This window comes from Leptosomus discolor, chromosome 7 (genome assembly GCF_034619465.1).
Source record: "Leptosomus discolor isolate bLepDis1 chromosome 7, bLepDis1.hap2, whole genome shotgun sequence".
Classification (NCBI taxonomy): domain Eukaryota; kingdom Metazoa; phylum Chordata; class Aves; order Leptosomiformes; family Leptosomidae; genus Leptosomus; species Leptosomus discolor.
Window position 1 is genome coordinate 46,512,305 of NC_141397.1, and position 18,650 is coordinate 46,530,954.

The 18,650-nt window shown below is 40.1% G+C and overlaps 1 protein-coding gene across 2 annotated transcripts in view; it reads right to left on the reverse strand.

Annotated features, from left to right (window-relative positions):
- The window catches only part of CUL3 (cullin 3), a 63,033-nt gene that overhangs the window by 38,573 nt on the left and 5,810 nt on the right, over positions 1-18,650 (reverse strand). The window contains exon 2 of one of the 2 annotated variants that reach the window (XM_086467771.1): positions 3,115-3,312. The exons of the other annotated variant lie outside the window; for it this stretch is intronic. Within the exon in view, the coding sequence (XP_086323897.1) occupies positions 3,115-3,312 (198 nt within the window). The remainder of the gene's footprint in view (positions 1-3,114; positions 3,313-18,650) is intronic. 2 annotated transcript variants of the gene reach the window in all.

Sequence of the window (18,650 nt, forward strand, 5' to 3'; positions counted from 1 at the left end):
TCCATCTACAACTGCCTCAACATAACATCTTTAGGCAAACCACCGAAAAGAAGTACCTCTGAGCCTACAGAAGTTTTCTTTATTGTTCAGAACTTCTTCACAGAACTCACATTTTCTTTTTTGAACCGGTTCCTGGGATTATTTAATTTATAGGGTGGCATCATCACACATCTGAATAATTTAGCCCCTACAGCATTTAGCTACTGAAACCTGGCAGTCAGCCTTTTTATTCAAAAACTTTTGGTCACCCATTTTTGTGTTACCCATACACATAGGTATAATTTGATTAACCATGTTACAGATCAGAATGCTAGATCATTGGAGAAGTTTTGTTTGTTTTTTTAAAAGCATCAGATACAATAGCATTAAGCGTCAGAAAGGTATTTTTCTACACTGGTATCTGTGCAACCCTCTCAGCCAGTGCAGTGACAGCACAAACTCCCAGGATCTTCTGTTCTTTTGTCAGTTTCCCACAATCAACACTTCAGAATAACTACATTTTGCATATGGATAATTTTTAATATGCAGAATAGCTAGGAACAAAGGTATGAAGCTTCCCTCAAATTAAACCAGGATAAACTAAAGCCTAGGAAGAATAAAAGTTTAGTGTCATGACTATTAAGTATAGACTGTAAACACAGGCATATACAAGAACAAGGCACAAAAAGCCTAAGCCATTTGCCACATTTTGTATGAACAGTACAGATTATAAATGCACACATTACGAAAACAGAAGTGTTTTGAGAATCACAGATGTGCCACAATTATAGAATAGAGCCATAAATTATTTAGCCACTTCATACACGATGTTTCCTCCCATGCAAGCAGTAAGAGAGGCTCAATATTCAAAGCAGTTTTAGACTATACTTGTCTGGACAACATCTTTGAAAACCAAGGTTTTAGAGAAGAAATAACACGGTTCTCTGCCACAGCAGCAACTCCAGTTAGAACGCACAAAAAGCTCCCCAAGCATTATGCATTATTTAGACATAAACCTCCCATCTACTTTCTGTAATTTAGCCAGAAGTAATCATCCAAGACACATGACTGTCTATGTCTTTCCTTTTCAAATGTTGCAATAACAGCAGAAAAATCTGACACGCCATCCAAACGCACAGCCAGAATATGGGATCAAAGTGGACACACGTCTCTTTTCAAAGATAGGCAGCTATGTATGTTACAGCAAAGAGTAAGTAAGGCATCTTCCATAGACTTTGGATCCTATTACCAGTAAATATTATCTGGACTCAAAAAGTGAGTTTTAACTTTTTTTCCAATTTATTAATCAACCCTAAACTTCCCTCACAAAGACTGAAGAGGTGGTTCCATGGTTTAACATGAAATATGAAGAGCCTTCTTCTCAAATGATACATCTTCAGAAACAAGAAGTTCCTGCATGTCATTTTGACTGAATTACATGACTTTGAAAAGGCTGAAATGATAGAATGCAGACTACTCAGGACTTTTGTTGTTGCTGGGCTGATATTTTTGTACATTGCCTACCGCCTCTTTAAATAGCGTAATCCTAGTGCAACTCTCATTAACTGGTGAATTAGTTCATTAGCCCATAACAAACAGGTTTGCACATTGGTACAGATTTTGTTCCACAGATGAAAAAACCAACTGGAAAACAACCCAAAATTCATTCTGAGAAAGTCACAAAATGACACCAAAAGGCCAGAAAACTTTTTTAAAAAAGTTCCCAGCTCTCAACGGTTATGCTTCAGCTACAGTTGTTTCCTGCTATATGCTTCCAAATACTCCTGTAACGGGTTTGCGTGGCAGGGTTTGGTAGCAGGGGGGTTACATGGGTGGCATCTGTGAAAAGGTGCCAGATGTTTTCCCTATGTCTGATACAGCCAATGCCAGCCAGCTCCAATATGGATCCCGTTGCTGGTCAAGGATGAGCCCAGCAGCAACAGTGGTAGTGCCTCTGGGATAACAAGATTTAATAAAGGGAAAAAAGTTACTGTGCAGCAGCAATTGCAGTCAGAGAGGAGTGAGAATGTGAGAGAGAAACAACTCTGCAGACACCAAGGTCAGTGAAGGAGGATGGGGAGGAGGTGCTCCAGGAGCTAGAGCAGCGATTCCCCTGCAACCTGTGGTAAAGACCATGGCGAGGCAGGCTGTCCTCCTGCAGCCCATGGGTGGTGGAGCAGGTATCTGCCTACACCCCGTGGAGGAACCCCTGCTAGAGCAGGTGGATGCCTGAAGGACGCTGTTGACCCCATGGGAAGCCCGCGCTGGAGCAGGCTCCTGGCAGAACCTGTGGCCCCGTGGACAGAGGAGCCCACGCTGGAGCAGGTTTGCTGGCAGGACTTGTGACCCCACGGGGGACCCATGCTGGAGCAGTCTGTTCCTGAAGGACGGCACCCCATGGAAGGGACCCACACTGGAGCAGTTTGTGAAGAACTACAGCCTGTGGGAAGGGCTCACGTTGGAGAAGTTCATGGAGGACTGTCTCCTGTGGGAGGGACCTCACGCTGGAGCAGGGGAAGAGTGTGAGGAGTCCTCCCCACAAGGAGGAAGGAGCGGCAGAAACAATGGGTGATGAACCGACCACAGCCCCTATTCCCTGTCCCCCTGTACCACTTGGGAGGAAGGAGGTAGAGAAGCTGGGAGTAAAGTTAGGCCCAAGACAAAGGAAGGGGTGTTTTAAAGATTTAGTTTTATTTCTCATTCTTCTCTGATTTGATTTGCAATAAACTACATTCTTCCCCAAGTCGAGTCTGTTTTGCCTGTGACAGTAACTGGTGAGTGATCTCTCCCTGTTCTTACCTTGACACAGGAGCCTTTTGTTATATTTCCTCTCCCCCTGTCAAGCTGAGGAGGGAAGTGACAGAGCAGCTTTGGTGGGCACCTGGCATCCAGCCAGGGTCAGCCCACCACAACTTCCTATGGTTTGCACTCCATCAGTAACTTACAACAAACAGTATCTGGAATATGAAGTTAAGCTTGATGTTAGCCCTAACCTACCAGTTTTGACAGTAGCAACAAAATTTCAACACAAGGCAACATAAAAACATAATAAAGTTAGATTTTTTTGGTCATTCAAATAACTATTCAGAATTCTTTCATATAAGACACTTTAATTTTGATTCATAAATTACATACCTTGTTTATTAGATGCTCAGTGACCACTTCTCTTAGTCCAGTGTAGAGTTTTTCACCATGTTTATGCAACACCATTGTATATGCATTCCTATATAGCTCCTCAAAACTGAGACCACTATTGTTCTTACGCTGGATCTCTTGGATTGCATTTTTTAGAAGATCCCAAATGCTGTTCACATATTTCTCATCCATAGTCATCTGTAAAAATAAAACAATACATTATTGTTTAGAATCAAGAAAGACCACTACAGAAAGTTATCTTTAGAAGTTGTAACTCCAAGGACAGTAATCACTTCTGCCACATTTTGTTCATTCCATTACCAGAAAGTTTCTCAAACTTTATCAAAAGAAAACCAGTATTTATGAAACTAGTAAATATTTCAAGAAACAGTTACGAAAACTGTAATTTGTAAGAGTTTAATGCTTTTGTCCTTCAGAGCTGCAAATCCACAGAACACAACTCCAGAGCCTATGCAGGTGGCAAGGCAGGTAATTGTGGACATGAGTCTCTCCTCTTCCTCCACAGTGTTAATAATGAAAGTCAGTTAACTTTCCTCCCATACTAACAGGCTACTTAACACCTCATAAATTGTACTGTGACACTGATCTGCTTAACCAGACCCCAGATCAACTTGAACAACAACAGATAATAATGTCTGACACAGAGTTAGCAAACTTAGTCATCTACTTGAGCTTACTAGGTATTCCTTTATTTATAGCAATGTACTAATGGCCAAAGAATTGTGTGCCTACAATACTGTGCTTAAAATTTAAATACTTACAGGTGCTGTTAAAAACCCCCACAAGTGCCCAAAAAAAAAAAATCTGTATTGAACATATTTCCATTGCACAAATATGGTTACATAAGTTTCTACACGATATGCATCAAGCACTAAGGAGAACATGCATCTGCTTGGATCTGTTATTCAGATGCTATATACTTCAGTAAATACAGCAAATAAAACCCAGAGCAATAAAGAAAAATTCAGGGACAGAAACTCTTATAAGAAATGGCCTCAATACAACAGCAAATCAACTTCTGTCCTCTACTATCTAGTGCTTAGTGTGAATCAGTTTACAGTTGTGCTTTACAAAGGCAAAGGTGCTTCAAAATATGATGCTTTATAGATAAAGCAGTATCTAGGATGACAAATAAGTGGAGCATCAAATAGCAGATGTCAGTATTGCTTAAAGCTTGTGATTCAGCCAAATTTCACCACCCAACTGAAAAAAACACCAAAATTTTCTAATTAAGTCATATTTAAAATGCAATGTTTAAAGCTAAGTTTGGTTTAGCTTATACAAAAAGGAACTGATCTAGCATTTTACATCTAAAGAAAAAGGCTGAAGAGAGGAAAAAAGCCACTATTCCCAGATACTCCTCCATCGTCCTCCTCTTTTGGAGTTTTGGTTAAACACAAAGATTTTAATGATAAAAATGATGCTATTGCAACTTTTTCCACTCTCCTGATACCAGATCCACTAGCCTACTAATCTGTACATACCAAAAACTTGAGATAGGACATTGTCTAACTAAAAAAAAAAAAAAAAAAAAAAAAAAAAATAAATAAATCACACACACATTCAAAAATTCTTAGCTCCCTATCTCCCAAAACAAAAACCTCAAAGTAACAGAAAAATGTTGGAATGTCCTCCCCCTCACCATGCTTTTTGCTTATTCTGCTATGTATAATGTTGAAAGTCAGTTATTTTATTTTTAATTTGCATTTGCTACATTGGTGCCTCTTCAGGGAAATTATTTTCTAACGCCTTCCTGAACAAGCAATTTTACAACTACTGATAATGAAGGCAACCATTTAGAACTGCAGACAGCAAACCAAGTAAAAGCTTTTCAGTTTTCCTTAAAAAAAAAAAAAGTTTTTCAAACAAAGCACAGACTCAAACTCTCACTTCCCAATGAAATTTTCTTCCCCTGCTAATAATAAAATAAAAAATCTCCCAGCCAACAGGACAAGCCTTTTATCAACTGCAATTTAATTGCTCACTGTATTTAAAAAAAAAGTATCATCTGTATAAAACAGGCAAATCACCTGCTGCTAGTTTGAAGAGCTATTACAGCATTGCTGTTTCTGGGTTGGTCAGCCAGTAAACATTTCTATATGTTACAGGTAAGTGGTACACCTAGTAATTCAGATCTGTTCAAGAAAAAGCTAGTAGTGAACCATTTAATTCTTCTACTTTTAATCCAAATGCTATAAAAATATAAATGAATGATTGTAACATTATTTGCTGTAAACTCACTGAATACAAACACGAACACAGAGTTTTCTGCTACTTAACAACTGACTGACCACAAGCTGCTCTGCAAGCACAAGAAAGATCCATACAAGGCAATTTTAAGGAGCACACATCTCCATGGGATAAATATACAGAAATATTTGGAATACTATTGAAAAAACAAACTTATCTTATTACCTTCTAAGATTAAGCATGAAGGACTCTGCTTCTCAGTGCAGCTTCCTATTCTGCTACCGACTTACTTTAGATTAGTATCTGTGAGGTTTTATGGGAACAGGTTTGCTAAAGTTCCAGGATATCAAATTAGAAGAGCACTGTCTTCCAAAAAAGATCTAGCACAGCTAGCTTGTTTGCAGCAGTGTTTTCTAACAAAGCAAAGGCTCCTAATACTTTAAATAACTCCACTCTATCGGACAGTAAGTCACTGCAGTAAAACTAGTAAAAGTTTATTATTTCCTCTCCACTGCTGAAAAGCTTTTGAACAGAAGAGGTCTTCCTGTATCGTTATCCTCAAAGTTACATAAGAATTCCAATGACTAAATGTACTACCCTTGGATTACTTAACTCACAGGTTTATCTCTTTTCATCCCCCTTCCTTAAGTCAGGCTTGTACACGGATTAAAAAACCCAAACAAATAAAACCAAAACCCAAAACCAATAAAACCACCCCCAAAACCCCAACAACTAAGCAATAAACAACTTTGTGACGCTACTAGAACAATTTCGTATCTTTCAGAATTCTGTACAAAAGCATCTCCAAAGAACTACAGAACTGTGACCCTAATCCCCCAGTCTGATCCACCACAGAAGATTTATGCAACTCTCTATACCCCTATCAGCAGCAAAGCCTGCGAGTGATCCACTTCCACAAATATAGGATCAGAGCCCAAATATTTTTCTCTCATTCCCAGATTTCTTCTAATGGTTATATTTTAAAATTGAACTCCACAGGTGTAATACAGCTGCCTTGATTGCGCCTTCTACTCCTGCAGATTTAAGCAGAAGCTAGGTTACTGCTTCTGCTGGTGCTCTGGAAAAAAAAAAAAAAACACAAACAAAACACCACCAAAACCACCCAGGTTCAGAAAAGCTTTCAGAAGCAAAGTCCCAGTAATGTCAGTAGTGTTTACATCCAGATTCACCAAGATAGCAAGAAGCCAGTGTCCAAAGACAGGAAATGTGTTAACGTACTCCTGTTTATCTGAACATTACCTTTCTTGGGGAACGGGAGAAAGATCAAGTCTGTTATTGGCAGGAAAGATAGCTGTTTATACGAAGCCGCTAGTTGGAAAAGTTCCACGAAGCGCTGCCCAAATGCTAATGATTCAAAGATACAACTTGAACACAAACATCTGAACTCAAACTAGCAGAAGTACATCTTGAGGAAATTTAAATAAAGTATCAGTGTACATGAAAGTGCAATTTTCACCAAAAAAAAGCGTGCAAAGGACTCAAAAGGTCCTTTGTTCCACAGCACTGCCACAGTGCAGGATCAGCTACGTGCAAGCCCTTTCTTTAACAATGTTTGTCTATCCTATTAAAATCTCCAAGACTGAATAAACAATCATTGTCAGCAATCTATTGTCATTATCACCAGCAGGTAAAGGTCCTGAACATCTCTCTTACCTCTCCCTCCCAGAAGCTAACACTACAGACACCACCTCTTTTGAGTAACTTTACCAGCATTCCTTAAATTGAAAAGGGCAAACAGCTGAACTCCAGTAGTTTTGGTATTAACATATAACTTCATACAAAAATATTATCATCTCCCTTCCAGTCATGTAGTTCAGAGGACAGTGCAACATCATGTCCCTGGGGAGGAACAACGCCATGCACTAATACATGATGAGGCCAACTGACTGGAAAGCAGCTCGGCAGAAAAGAACCTGGGGCTCTTTTCTCAACAACATCAAGTTGACAACAAGCCTATGGGCCCTTGAGGCAAAGAAGGTTAATGGTATCCTGGGCAGCACTTGAAGTGTTGCCAGCAGGTCGAGGGCTCTACTCAGCAGTGGTGAGACATGTGGAGTGCTGTGTCCAGCTCTGGGCTCCTCAGTACAAGAGAGACATGGACATACTGGAGAGAGTCCAGTGAAGGGCTACTAAGGTAAGTGACTGGAACACCTCTCATATTGAGGCAAGGCTGAGAGAGTCAGGTCTGTTTAGCTTAGAGAAGCCTCAAGGAGATCAAACAAATGTATTATAAATACCTAAAGGGAGGGTGTACAGAAGAGAGAGACAGGCTCTTCAGTGGTGCCCAGTGACAGGACCAGAGGCAATGGGCACAAACTGAAACACAGGAGATTACCTCCGAACATCAGGAAAACTTTTTTTTTTGCTGCGATAGCAACCAAGTAGAGGCACAGGTTGCCCAGAGATGTTGTGGAGTCTCCATCCTCGGAGATATTCAGAAGCCATCTGGAAACGATCCTGTGCAACCAGCTCTAGATGACCCTGCTTGAGAGGGGGGTTGGACTAGATGATCTCCAGAGGCACCTTCCAACCACTACCATTCCATGATTTGGTGATAGACATTACATCTGCACACAGAGGAAGCCATTCTGAAAACCAGTGCTCTCTGAGTAAGTGTGACCTCTTAAAACTGCCAGTACGAGTCTTCCAACTGAAATGCATCGCACGATAACAAAGGTAAGCAACAAAATGCTTGTGGTCATCAGCAGAACCAGGCATTTGTTCCCTAGCTTACACAAACTACAGTCAAAGAACACTAAAACTCCCACATTCATGCAGAACGTAAAACATATCTACTGCTGGAAATCCAGATTACTTTGCATAGAAATAAATTCTTTGGGGTTTTAACTTCCATTCTATACAATTTGGCCTTTACAACACTGTTTCCTTTGAACGCAACTTCATTTCATATTCTTGTCAGTTGGTTGTTTTGCCCTTAACCCTACAGAACTTACATAACCATGTTTGAAGCAATGCAATTGTAAGTTACAGGAGTAACCTGTTAAGAAGCTGCTGAATTCTTGACAGTTCACATCAGCTTACTTTTACTGGAAGTAGCCACTCAGTTTTCTTAAACAAAGAGGTGGTTAAGAAAGAAGTGAGGAAGAGGCAATAAATGAAGTTTAACAAGGCCAAGTGCAAGGTCCTGCCCTTGGGTCGGGGCAATCCCAAGCACAGACACAGGCTGGGCAATGAGTGGATCGAGAGCAGCCCTACAGAGAAGGACTTCGGGGTGTGGGCGGATGAAAAACCGCGTACAAGCCAGCAATGTGTGCTCACAGCCCAGAAAGCAAATCACATACTGGGCTGCATCAAGAGCAGCGTGGCCAGCAGGTCGAGGGAGGTGATTCTGCTCCTCTGCTCTGATGAGACTCCACCTGCAGGGCTGTGTCCAGCTCTGGGGCCTCCAGCATAAGAAATACACAGACTTGCTCGAGCAGGTCCAGAGGAGGCCACGAAGATGCTCAGGGGGCTGGAGCACCTCCCTGTGAGGACAGGCTGAGAGAGCTGGGGTTGTTCAGCCGGGAGAAGAGAAGGCTCCGGGGAGACCTTATAGTGGCCTTCCAGTGCTTAAAGGGGGCCTATGGGAAAGGTGGGGAGGGACTCTTTATCAGGGAGTGTGGTGATAGGATGAGGGGTAACAGATTCAAACTGAAAGAGGGAAGATTTAGACTAGAGGCAAGGAAGAAGTTCTTTACTGCAAGGGTGGTAAGACACTGGAACAGGTTGCCCAGAGAAGCCGTGGATGCCCCCTTCCTGGTCTAGCGGAAGGTCTCCCTGCCCATGGCAGAGGGGTTGGAGTAGATTATCTTTAACATCCTTTCCAACCCAAACTATTCTATGATTCTGTGTTACTCGGTAACAGAGGTAATAACAGAGGTAACAGATGTTACTTGGTACTGATGAAGCCACACTTTGAATACTGTGTGCAGTTTTGGGCCCCTCACTACAAGAAAGACATTGAGGTGCTGGAGCGTGTCCAGAGAAGGGCAACGAAGCTGGTGAAGGGTCTAGAGAACAGGTCTTATGAGGAGCAGCTGAGGGAACTGGGGTTGTTTAGTCTGGAAAAGAGAAGGCTGAGGGGAGACCTGATTGCTCTCTGCAACTACCTGAAAGGAGGTTGTAGTGAGGTGGGGGTCGGTCTCTTCTCCCAAGTAACAGGGGATAGGATGAGAGAAAATGGCCTCAAGATGCATCAGGGGAGGTTTAAATTGGGCACTAGGAAAAATTTCTTCACCAAAAGGGTTGTAAAACACTGGACCAGGCTGCCCAGGGAAGTGGTGAGTTACCAACCCTGGAGGTATTTAAAAGACATGTAGATGTGGCACTTAGGGACATGGTGCAGTGGTGGGCAGCGCTAGGTCAACGGTTGGACTTGATGATCTTAAAGGTCTTTTCCAACCTAAATGATTTTATGATTCCCGGAGAACCTCAGTAGGAGTATCCACAGAGATTTACCAACCAGCAGAAACAGGAGGCACAGGAACTACTACTAACAAGACTAGTGGCTAGACACAGCTTCTCACCTTTCTTGCAGAAGAAGGTTCTAGACAAGTTCTAAAAAGTTCTCACAAAGATCTCAGACAAACAAGCCACTGTCAATTCTCAGAAGCTTTAACAGACTGTAAACACACTTGGCAGGACATTTTTACTTTTTACAAGTCACAAACCTTACTACTCAATTGTTCTACAGGCTAGCCGTGGAGTCTTTGTCATTCATGGTCACGGCAGGGAGCTTGGAACTAGATGATCTTTGAGGTCGCTTCCAACCCAAACCACTCTATGATTCTACACACTACCAGGTGAAACAGATCAATTTCAAAATGATTACTACAGAGCCATGTTTCTCAAAATTTTCAAAACCCACAATCATCATCTGTCTCACTCCTTTCCATGACATCCTTTAGGTCTAATACCCCAGAGCACTGGAGTGAGAACTGATAGACATTACAAAATGCAAGCATTTATGCTCTCTGCCTTGAAGGAAGTGAGGGGATACTGACAAAGTTAGCAGCTCTGGGAGTAAGCATTTGTATCTAGTAATTGCAGCTTGTTTTCACTCCCCCATTTCCTATCCTTCAGTAGAAAAAAAGAGCAGTGGCTGACTGCTGCCATCTAAAACTGCCACCACAGGGGTCCTGACCCATAGTCCAAGAGGCAAGGGAGGCTGTCAAAACTAACAGTCTTCACTTCCATTTCAAGAGAGGGCATTCATCAAGATGGTATTAAATAGTCTGTTACACAATTAACTCAGCATCCTTAGCCTGGATCCTTCATTCTGAATGAAGCTTGGCCAAGGTCATCCAGAAAAGGGCAAGAGCAGCACACTTCCTGCCTCAGCACCTAATCACTACTTGAATTTTTATAAACCCTTCCAATACTGTTAATTTATAAGGCAAGAATTTACAATGACAGAGATACATTGTCTAGTGTTTGCTCCAAGAATATCTCTGGAAAATGGCATATTAAGATATGGAACTACTTATACTTCAACTATGGAGCAGATAAAATGTACTCCTACTAATGACAAATGGAGAGCTCAATATTCACACTTTTCTGAACTTTAAAAGTTTTCATCACTGTGTAGCGATGAGCATATCTGGAAGAGGATACATTAGCTACATCTCATTGCCTAAGAGTATCAAGAGTATACATCAGTATATCAAGAAGTAAACAACTCCATAACACTCATACACAAATAAAATCTAAAATCTGAACAACCAAAACCATGAGGTACAAAATTACTCAACAGTGTTATCTCAATAGGTCAAATGTTACACACCAAAAAACATGACTGGGAACTAAGACGGAGCATGAAGAAAGTAAGGGGAACCCTGACCTACTGCTGTTCGGCTGCATCTGGGCTACTGCTCCACTTTGTCCATCTGCTGAGAGTCATGGGGAAGTCATAGCAATGTGCTGCCAAAACTGGTCCTAATAACTAGGCTTTTGCTCCTAGGTGACCTATAACAATAACTGAAGATGATGATCCAGTATTATCCACGTTTCCTAGGAGTGTCAGGAAATGCCTACTACACCATTATACTCCCTCAGAGGGTGTGTGTGGTGGTGGGGAATCTATGCCTATAGTTTGCTTATGGCATCTGCTAGTTATCATTTACAACATTAAATACTGACACAATTTTTAATATCTATGTTTTGTTCTTCACTCATCCCTTGACATTCAAGCCTCACCCTTGTTTGGGTGGGCAATCTCTACACTAAATTTCTCCAGATTCCTCCTGCAAGGAATATTCATGTCCTGCACCATGCTCTACTCCAGGCTCAGAAGATGAGCTGAGTAACTAGTGCTGAGAATAACCCCATAAAGGCCAAAAGAAAAATCAACTCTAGTCTGACCCCAAAAAAGGCTTGAGCCTCTGTAGAATAGCCAGGGCATCATGACAATACTCAGTCAGTAGTAGAAATGCAAGAATAGCAACATCCACCTCTCCTTCCCAGCTCTGTCAAACTTTACTCAGCAGAAAAAAGGAGAATGTGCAATTAAGTCAAAAAAGGGAATCCTCTTTGGCAACTGAAACACACAAGAGCTGCAAGATTTTAGGCAAAACCCTTCCCTTCTCCACTGCTTAAATGGGTTCTGCAGCAATGAAAAGCTATTCTGCCAGCACGGAGTGGAGGAGGTAAGTAGATTAAAAAGTGATCGTTCCTTAAAAGATGGAATCATACCTCCTGCATAGTGATTGACAGATTTGGTCTACCTCCAAGGCACTGTCCCAGAGCACTGCTGGTCTCATCACAAAACAGGTGCTGCTTTGGGGTGGGGCCTTGAAGGGGAAGGGGTTTGGTTGGTCAGTTTTGATAAGCTTTACAGCAAACTGTAATATCCTCCAAGAACTCCCTTTTCTAGCAAATCTAAAGCCCAGCAAAAAGGATTTGTTCCTCCTCCCAAAAGGTAACATTTGCCTGCATTACAGGTAGAGCTGACAGGAGCTTCACCACACATCAGCAATTTAACAGCCTATATGAAAAGTTTAAAACAAGTCTTTAATAGAAAATGGCATACTGCAGCAACAGTTTTGACATGTTTAAGAGACTGAACAAATCTAAAGAAAGATCAGAGACTCGTTTCTCTTTCCTATTTTAGCAACTGATTCAGAAGAATAAGACTAATCCTGAACTAATCCATACCTCACTTATTCTAGATTTCAACTTCTATTTAATACAATTTCTTCATTTTTCCCAAATGCCCCTCCTCAATTTCAGTCTTGCAAATCTGCCGGTACATAATATCCTGAAGGGGGAAAAAATGAGAAAAACAACTCCTCCCAAACACCTGTTTCATCTGAACTGTGACTGTGAACTATGTAAATTTGAGCATTCTTCAGTTACTGAATAAACACAAGGCAAAAGAGAATCTAAAGTGGTTTTTTGTATAAGTTCTTTAAAAGATTCAAAAACAATGGAGACAACCTGGAAAGACAGACAACTAAATGTAAATAGAAACACAAAATTACACAGTGTTGATTCTGTGAATATAAGACATCTTTCCATTTGCAGACCTTTGCACACTTTCCCAACTGAATCACACTAAGTGTTTGTAACTACTAATTAGCAACTATAAGAATGCACCATGTACACAAAGACTAAGGTCAACAGTCTTCCATAAAACAGTTTCACAGCATATCCCAACTGAAAAAGACGACATATTTAGTCAGCAGTAAATAGCAGAAGTGTGGTATGTAACAGCACCTATTTAATTCAAAACAAGGTCCACATGTATTCACTACTCCCTAACTAGCCTTGAGAGTCTCTGATTTGGCAACTCTTTTAATTTTGCTATTAGAGATGCAGGCTCTTGCACAACACACCTAAGTCCGTGGACAGGACTTACATATCTTTTTTGTCTCCTGCAGGTCCATTAATGGTATTCCACAAACTACATTACACTGTCTAAAAATCAGCTTAGTTGTTCAATTTGCAATTTATGATGCTCCACTTACAAAATGCACCTTCAAACTGTCACTCTCATTAACACAGATAAAAACAGGACTCTCATTAATACAGATAAAAGCAGAACATTACTTGTCTGAGCAGGACAATGAAAAATGAATGATAGCTCACCAGCCTCATTTTTCATTCACTTGTTGGTATATATGGAATCACAGAGACCAGTCTTTAAGGTTCTATATAAAAACTGTACCAGTAAGTTAAGTAACAATATAGAAATAATCAAAGTCAGTAAACACTGTATCTACAATCACTTATACAAAGCTTAACTCTGTCTCTTACACACTCATCTGTCTTACTATTTATTTTCCACAAGACCCAAACCCCTATGCTTCAGTCAGCACGGGCTGCGTCCAGCTCTGGGGCCGCCAGCACAAGAAAGACACGGACCTGTTGGAGCGAGTCCAGAGGAGGTCACAAAAATGATCAGGGGGCTGGAGCACCTCTCATATGAAGACAGGCTGAGAGTGTTGGGGTTGTTCAGCCTGGAGAAGAGAAGGCTCCAGGAGACCTTACAGTGGCCTTCCAGTGCTTAAAGGGGGCCTACAGGACAGGTGAGGAGGGACACTTTATCAGGGAGTGTGGTGATAGGACAAGGGGTAACTGTTTCAAACTGAAAGAGGGGAGATTTGGATTAGATGTAAAGTTCTTCACTATGAGGGTGGTCAGAGACTGGAACAGGTTGCCCAGAGCAGCTGTGGCTGCCCCCTCCCTGGCAGTGCTTAAGGCCAGGCTGGATGGGGCTTTGAGCAACCTGGTCTAGTTGAAGGTGTCCCTGCCCATGGCAGGACGGTTGGAACTAGATATCTTTAAGGTGCCTTCCAACCCAAACCATTCTATGATATATCTCTTCCTCCAGCAGAGTGGGATACTGAGGAAAACCAAAGGAAATGGACCAAAATTAACTCCTTTTCAATGTAAGCTTTCAAAGATGGTACTAATTACACTAGGGACTTTATTCTAGAATTTCATGCTTTGCTCAAAGAGGATAGCAGAATAGTATTTAACTAAAATACAGAAAACCAAGTTTTTAAGTTACCTTTCCCCCCACCTCCAGCATCTGCAGGCAAATATAAATGCCTTTCCAAATAATCAAAAAGCATTATCCGTAAATGAGTTCCCTTGCCATGGTACAAGCTTTTGCCCACCTGTCATCACATTACGAAATATGTTTTAAAAAAAGCTGTATTTAAACGATAACAACTAACTGGGTTTATTCATGCTTCTAGAACAGAACTGGTAAGGGGCTAAATATAGGAAGTTCTAGTTCACAAGATAGTTGTCACTGCTATAGAATGGAAGTGCTTATACAGCCAAAATAGCAACATTGCCTGTATTATTAAGCAAGGTTCTCAAAACCTTCAATGACATTTCTGCAGTGCTCGTTACTATAGTGCCTGAAGATGGAGGAGGATTATAAAACACCTATAATGAAACTACTTATTTCCTAAGAACACTTCAACCTAACAATAGTAAAGAAGAACTGTCTATACTTCGAAACTTCTCTTACTAATTTGAAAACTGTTAGAGCTGAAGTCTAGATCTAAAGTTAACACTTCAGAAAGTCTGATCTTTCATGTTTAATTTTGCAAAGTAACAAGCATTTTCAGACATGAAATAAGTTTTTGGCTTATTTCAATAGTTGTTTTGATTACTTAAGGTGCAAATTACATGCATGGGTAAAAAAAAAAAGATTATATCTCGTCAGGATTGCTTAACTCAAAAAATCCATTCTGAACAAAACAAAGGAATAAATATAAGATTTGATAACAAAAATCTGCCTACTTCCTCTCTCCTGCCCAAAAGAATAAAGATTAGTATCAATATTTTGAAGACTAATGAGTTCAGAGCCCTCTTGACTCACTTTAGAAGTACCAAGCCTAAGATAATTTTCCTCAAACTAAAGTTACAGGAAAAAAAGAATTCTGAAATCCTTGTGTAACAGCAGGAAACACGTTCCTGAAAGATATACAATAGCTTTAAGGTTTCTGTCCTAAACAAGGTTGGTGTTAAAAGTATTTGAACCTAATTAGAACAGCAGAAATGGAATGAGGAAGAGCCAAATTTCTGGGAGTGAATCACATCCCCCATCTGTCAGGCAGGAGCCTAGAGGTCCAGAAGGTGTAGGGAGAGACAAGTAGTTCTGCACTTCCAGAGCTCAGCTGTGTGTCCATAGCTGTCAAATGGGCTTTTGTCAAAAGTGAAATAACAGACCGTGAAAACAGTGGCACAGAATTGTACAAACTACTGGGCATGCCCTTCCTCATTTACAAACAAGGGTCAGATCCTAAAAATTTAATTCAAGTCATTTAGCACTCCACGGCAATAAAAATTTTAGAACAGCCAAAGACATGCTTTTCAAAATCTGAGGACTATGTGACTATGAGCAAACTACCACAAAGTAAGTTTGACTGCAAATTTCCTCAAAGCAGCTTACTTGGGATGACTGGCCATCTGCAGTATGAGGTCCTGCACTAGAAGGAAGGTGGCTCATTCCTCTTCCACTGGAATTACTTCCTATTTACTGAAGACTTAAGAGCAGAAAGGAAAGTTGTTTGTTTACCTGTAACTTAAAAAGATTTACTAGCAAAGATTAAAAATTGCTGGAACTCTCAAATTTCAATGGGATTTTGCTCCCTGAGTCTCTTCATCTCCTTTCAAAACCCAAGTATGGGACTACAACATTCCAGGCAACGTGCAGTAAGTTGTCTTGAAACAGCCATGACAGACGACAGGTCACTGTCCGCAGAAGCAGCACTATTACATCCCAGCCTGCTACTCATATCACTCCTAATTCTAAACCAACAGAAACATCTTTTTTTTTTTTTTTAACCTAAGTCAAAATGGTTTAAAACTTTGATTCAGTATATGATTGTACTTCTATTAGTTTTAAGACCATCATGCCAATACTACAAAGTAGAAAGAAATAGAATTAATTTAATAAGAGGCAAATTCATGGTTTTTTTGGGGAAATTTTTTTATTGATGACTTGTATAACATAATATTAACATTATAATGATTTTAAAGAATAACAGAGATGCTGCATGCCTCAATCCCAGTTAAGAACTGCCAGAGGAAAGATCAATGCTGTTCTGCACATCTGTACCTTCTCTGGAAGGCACCAAGTCTCCTCTGGGGTATCATCTCTCCAAGTGAAAAAATCCATTAGTTCATTAACTTCCCAGCCTTGATGACCTGGATTCAGAAAGCTTTGCTGAACCACAAATGGCCCATTCCTTGCTCAGTCAACTTCAACGCAAATCCCAGAAGAATTATTTCTGGGTTTTTTTAATTAACCTACAAGTAGTTCAGTATTTTACAACTGTTCAAAAATCAACATCATTTAAAGAGGAAATCTGTGAAATACACACCGATTTATACAGATTGTAGACACATTTCCTGAAGCCATTTCAAAACAAAGAACACAATGAACAATTTGAGGATGATAAAGGAAGAAAGGGGGAGCAGGGGGGTAGAAGGGCCTTTAGAGGCTTTGGAGGCTTGATGACAACTCCTCCTCCATAATGGTAACAGCATAACAATTTGAGAACTTGTATAGTAAATAAAAGAAAATTTTATGGTAGACAGAGGCCAACAGAGGATAATTTTTTTTCTCAGCTTACTTCAGGGAGGGGAAGGAAGATACCCTTAATAAATCACGTACATATTTACAGATAATCAATAGGGCTGCATGCCAACAGTAACCTTTCCCTGGGGGATTTTTGCACCATACAGTGCATACACCATGACTGGACGCACAAATCAGCAGAGCCTGGAAGAGCAAGAATAACAGCGAAACAAGTGCCATAGAAAAAAAAAAAATCCAGATCTATACATGGAAGTTATATCCACATATACAATATCAAAAAATAGGTCCACTGAGATGCTGCCAACACTTTGTTTTTAAAGTAGTGTGGAAGTAAAAAGAAAGTATTTCTTTCAATAAACATTCTTCACATACAAAAGCTAAGAAAAAGACATGCACAGCCTCCACTCTGACTACATGTAGTATAAGAAATTAGTGTTACGCATTTTTGGTAAGCTAGTCCAATTTTATATCATTTACATGTATAATTTAAATTATTGTCTTAATTTATGTTTATTCTCATTAGTATTAAACCAAAAATGGGCATTTCCACAAATGGACCTTATCCATAACCATAAACAAACACACCAAGTTATCTATCTACATTTCGCATACTATTATGCCTTACTGAAACTACAAGGGAGACACTTTCAGACCTCAAGCACTAATTCTATGCACAACTAATTAAAGAATCTAGGCAACTCCACAGCAAGCACCATCCAAATGTAAATATTTATTACAGTTTTATCCTCCTTGCTGTAGTCTGGTATTAAACACACCTTCTTCCTTGCCTACAATGCATATGTTAAAAATGTCGATATGAAAGTTCTTTTGTTAAGTCATCTAACGTTATTTACTTCTGCTGATGTATCTGTGCTTGCATCTTCACAAAAGAACCATTAGTGATTTAAAAATTCTACTGTCTTTAACTGAACTTCAGAAAAACAAAATAGTCATATGATAAAAGGTATGCTTGGCCATGCTATAGTTTTCTACTACAGTACTTTCCCACTCCTTGTTTCCACAAAAAATGACTCAGAATGAAAAATGCAAGCTCACTTCTCAAGAGTTTGTTTTTACACGTGTATAGCTACCAGAAACCAAAGATAACATCAGTGATCATACGCACAAGGTAAAGAACTTATTTTGGACTGTAACAGAACCACTGTGCATTTTATGAATGGACTGAATCAATCCATCTTCAGAAAATCTGTCCCAGTCTATCACAAAACATTTTCACCACATACAGAGAGATGATCAGACACTCCAGATCAGTCGTGGTGATGAAAATTTAAAAGCACCTGCACTAAGACCACCTGTCCTACGGATCAAAGCCAAAGACTTGAGAACACATATTTGAAATTCTGAGAAGTGTTGCCACTTCTGCTCTGTGCCTCCCCAAAAGAGATTAAAAAAGCAACATTTTGAAAAATTGCAGTAATTTTTCTAGGAACACTTTTCTGGTTTTATGTTACTTACTATTATTGTAACTCTTCACGAAGAATACCAAAAACTCTTGATCATAGCAACTCTCATAAAGCTCGTTTACCTACCACTACCAGGGAAAAATAGAAATTCCTGTTTAATAATGCACTGCTATACAACACATGAATAATGGTGTGGAGAAACCTATCAAGCCACTTGAAGAAACTCAGGTTGAATTAGCCAGTATAAAAATCTTAACAGAATGCTAGTGGTGTTACTTTATACATATAGTCTTTCATGAAAAACAAGCAAATTTCAAATA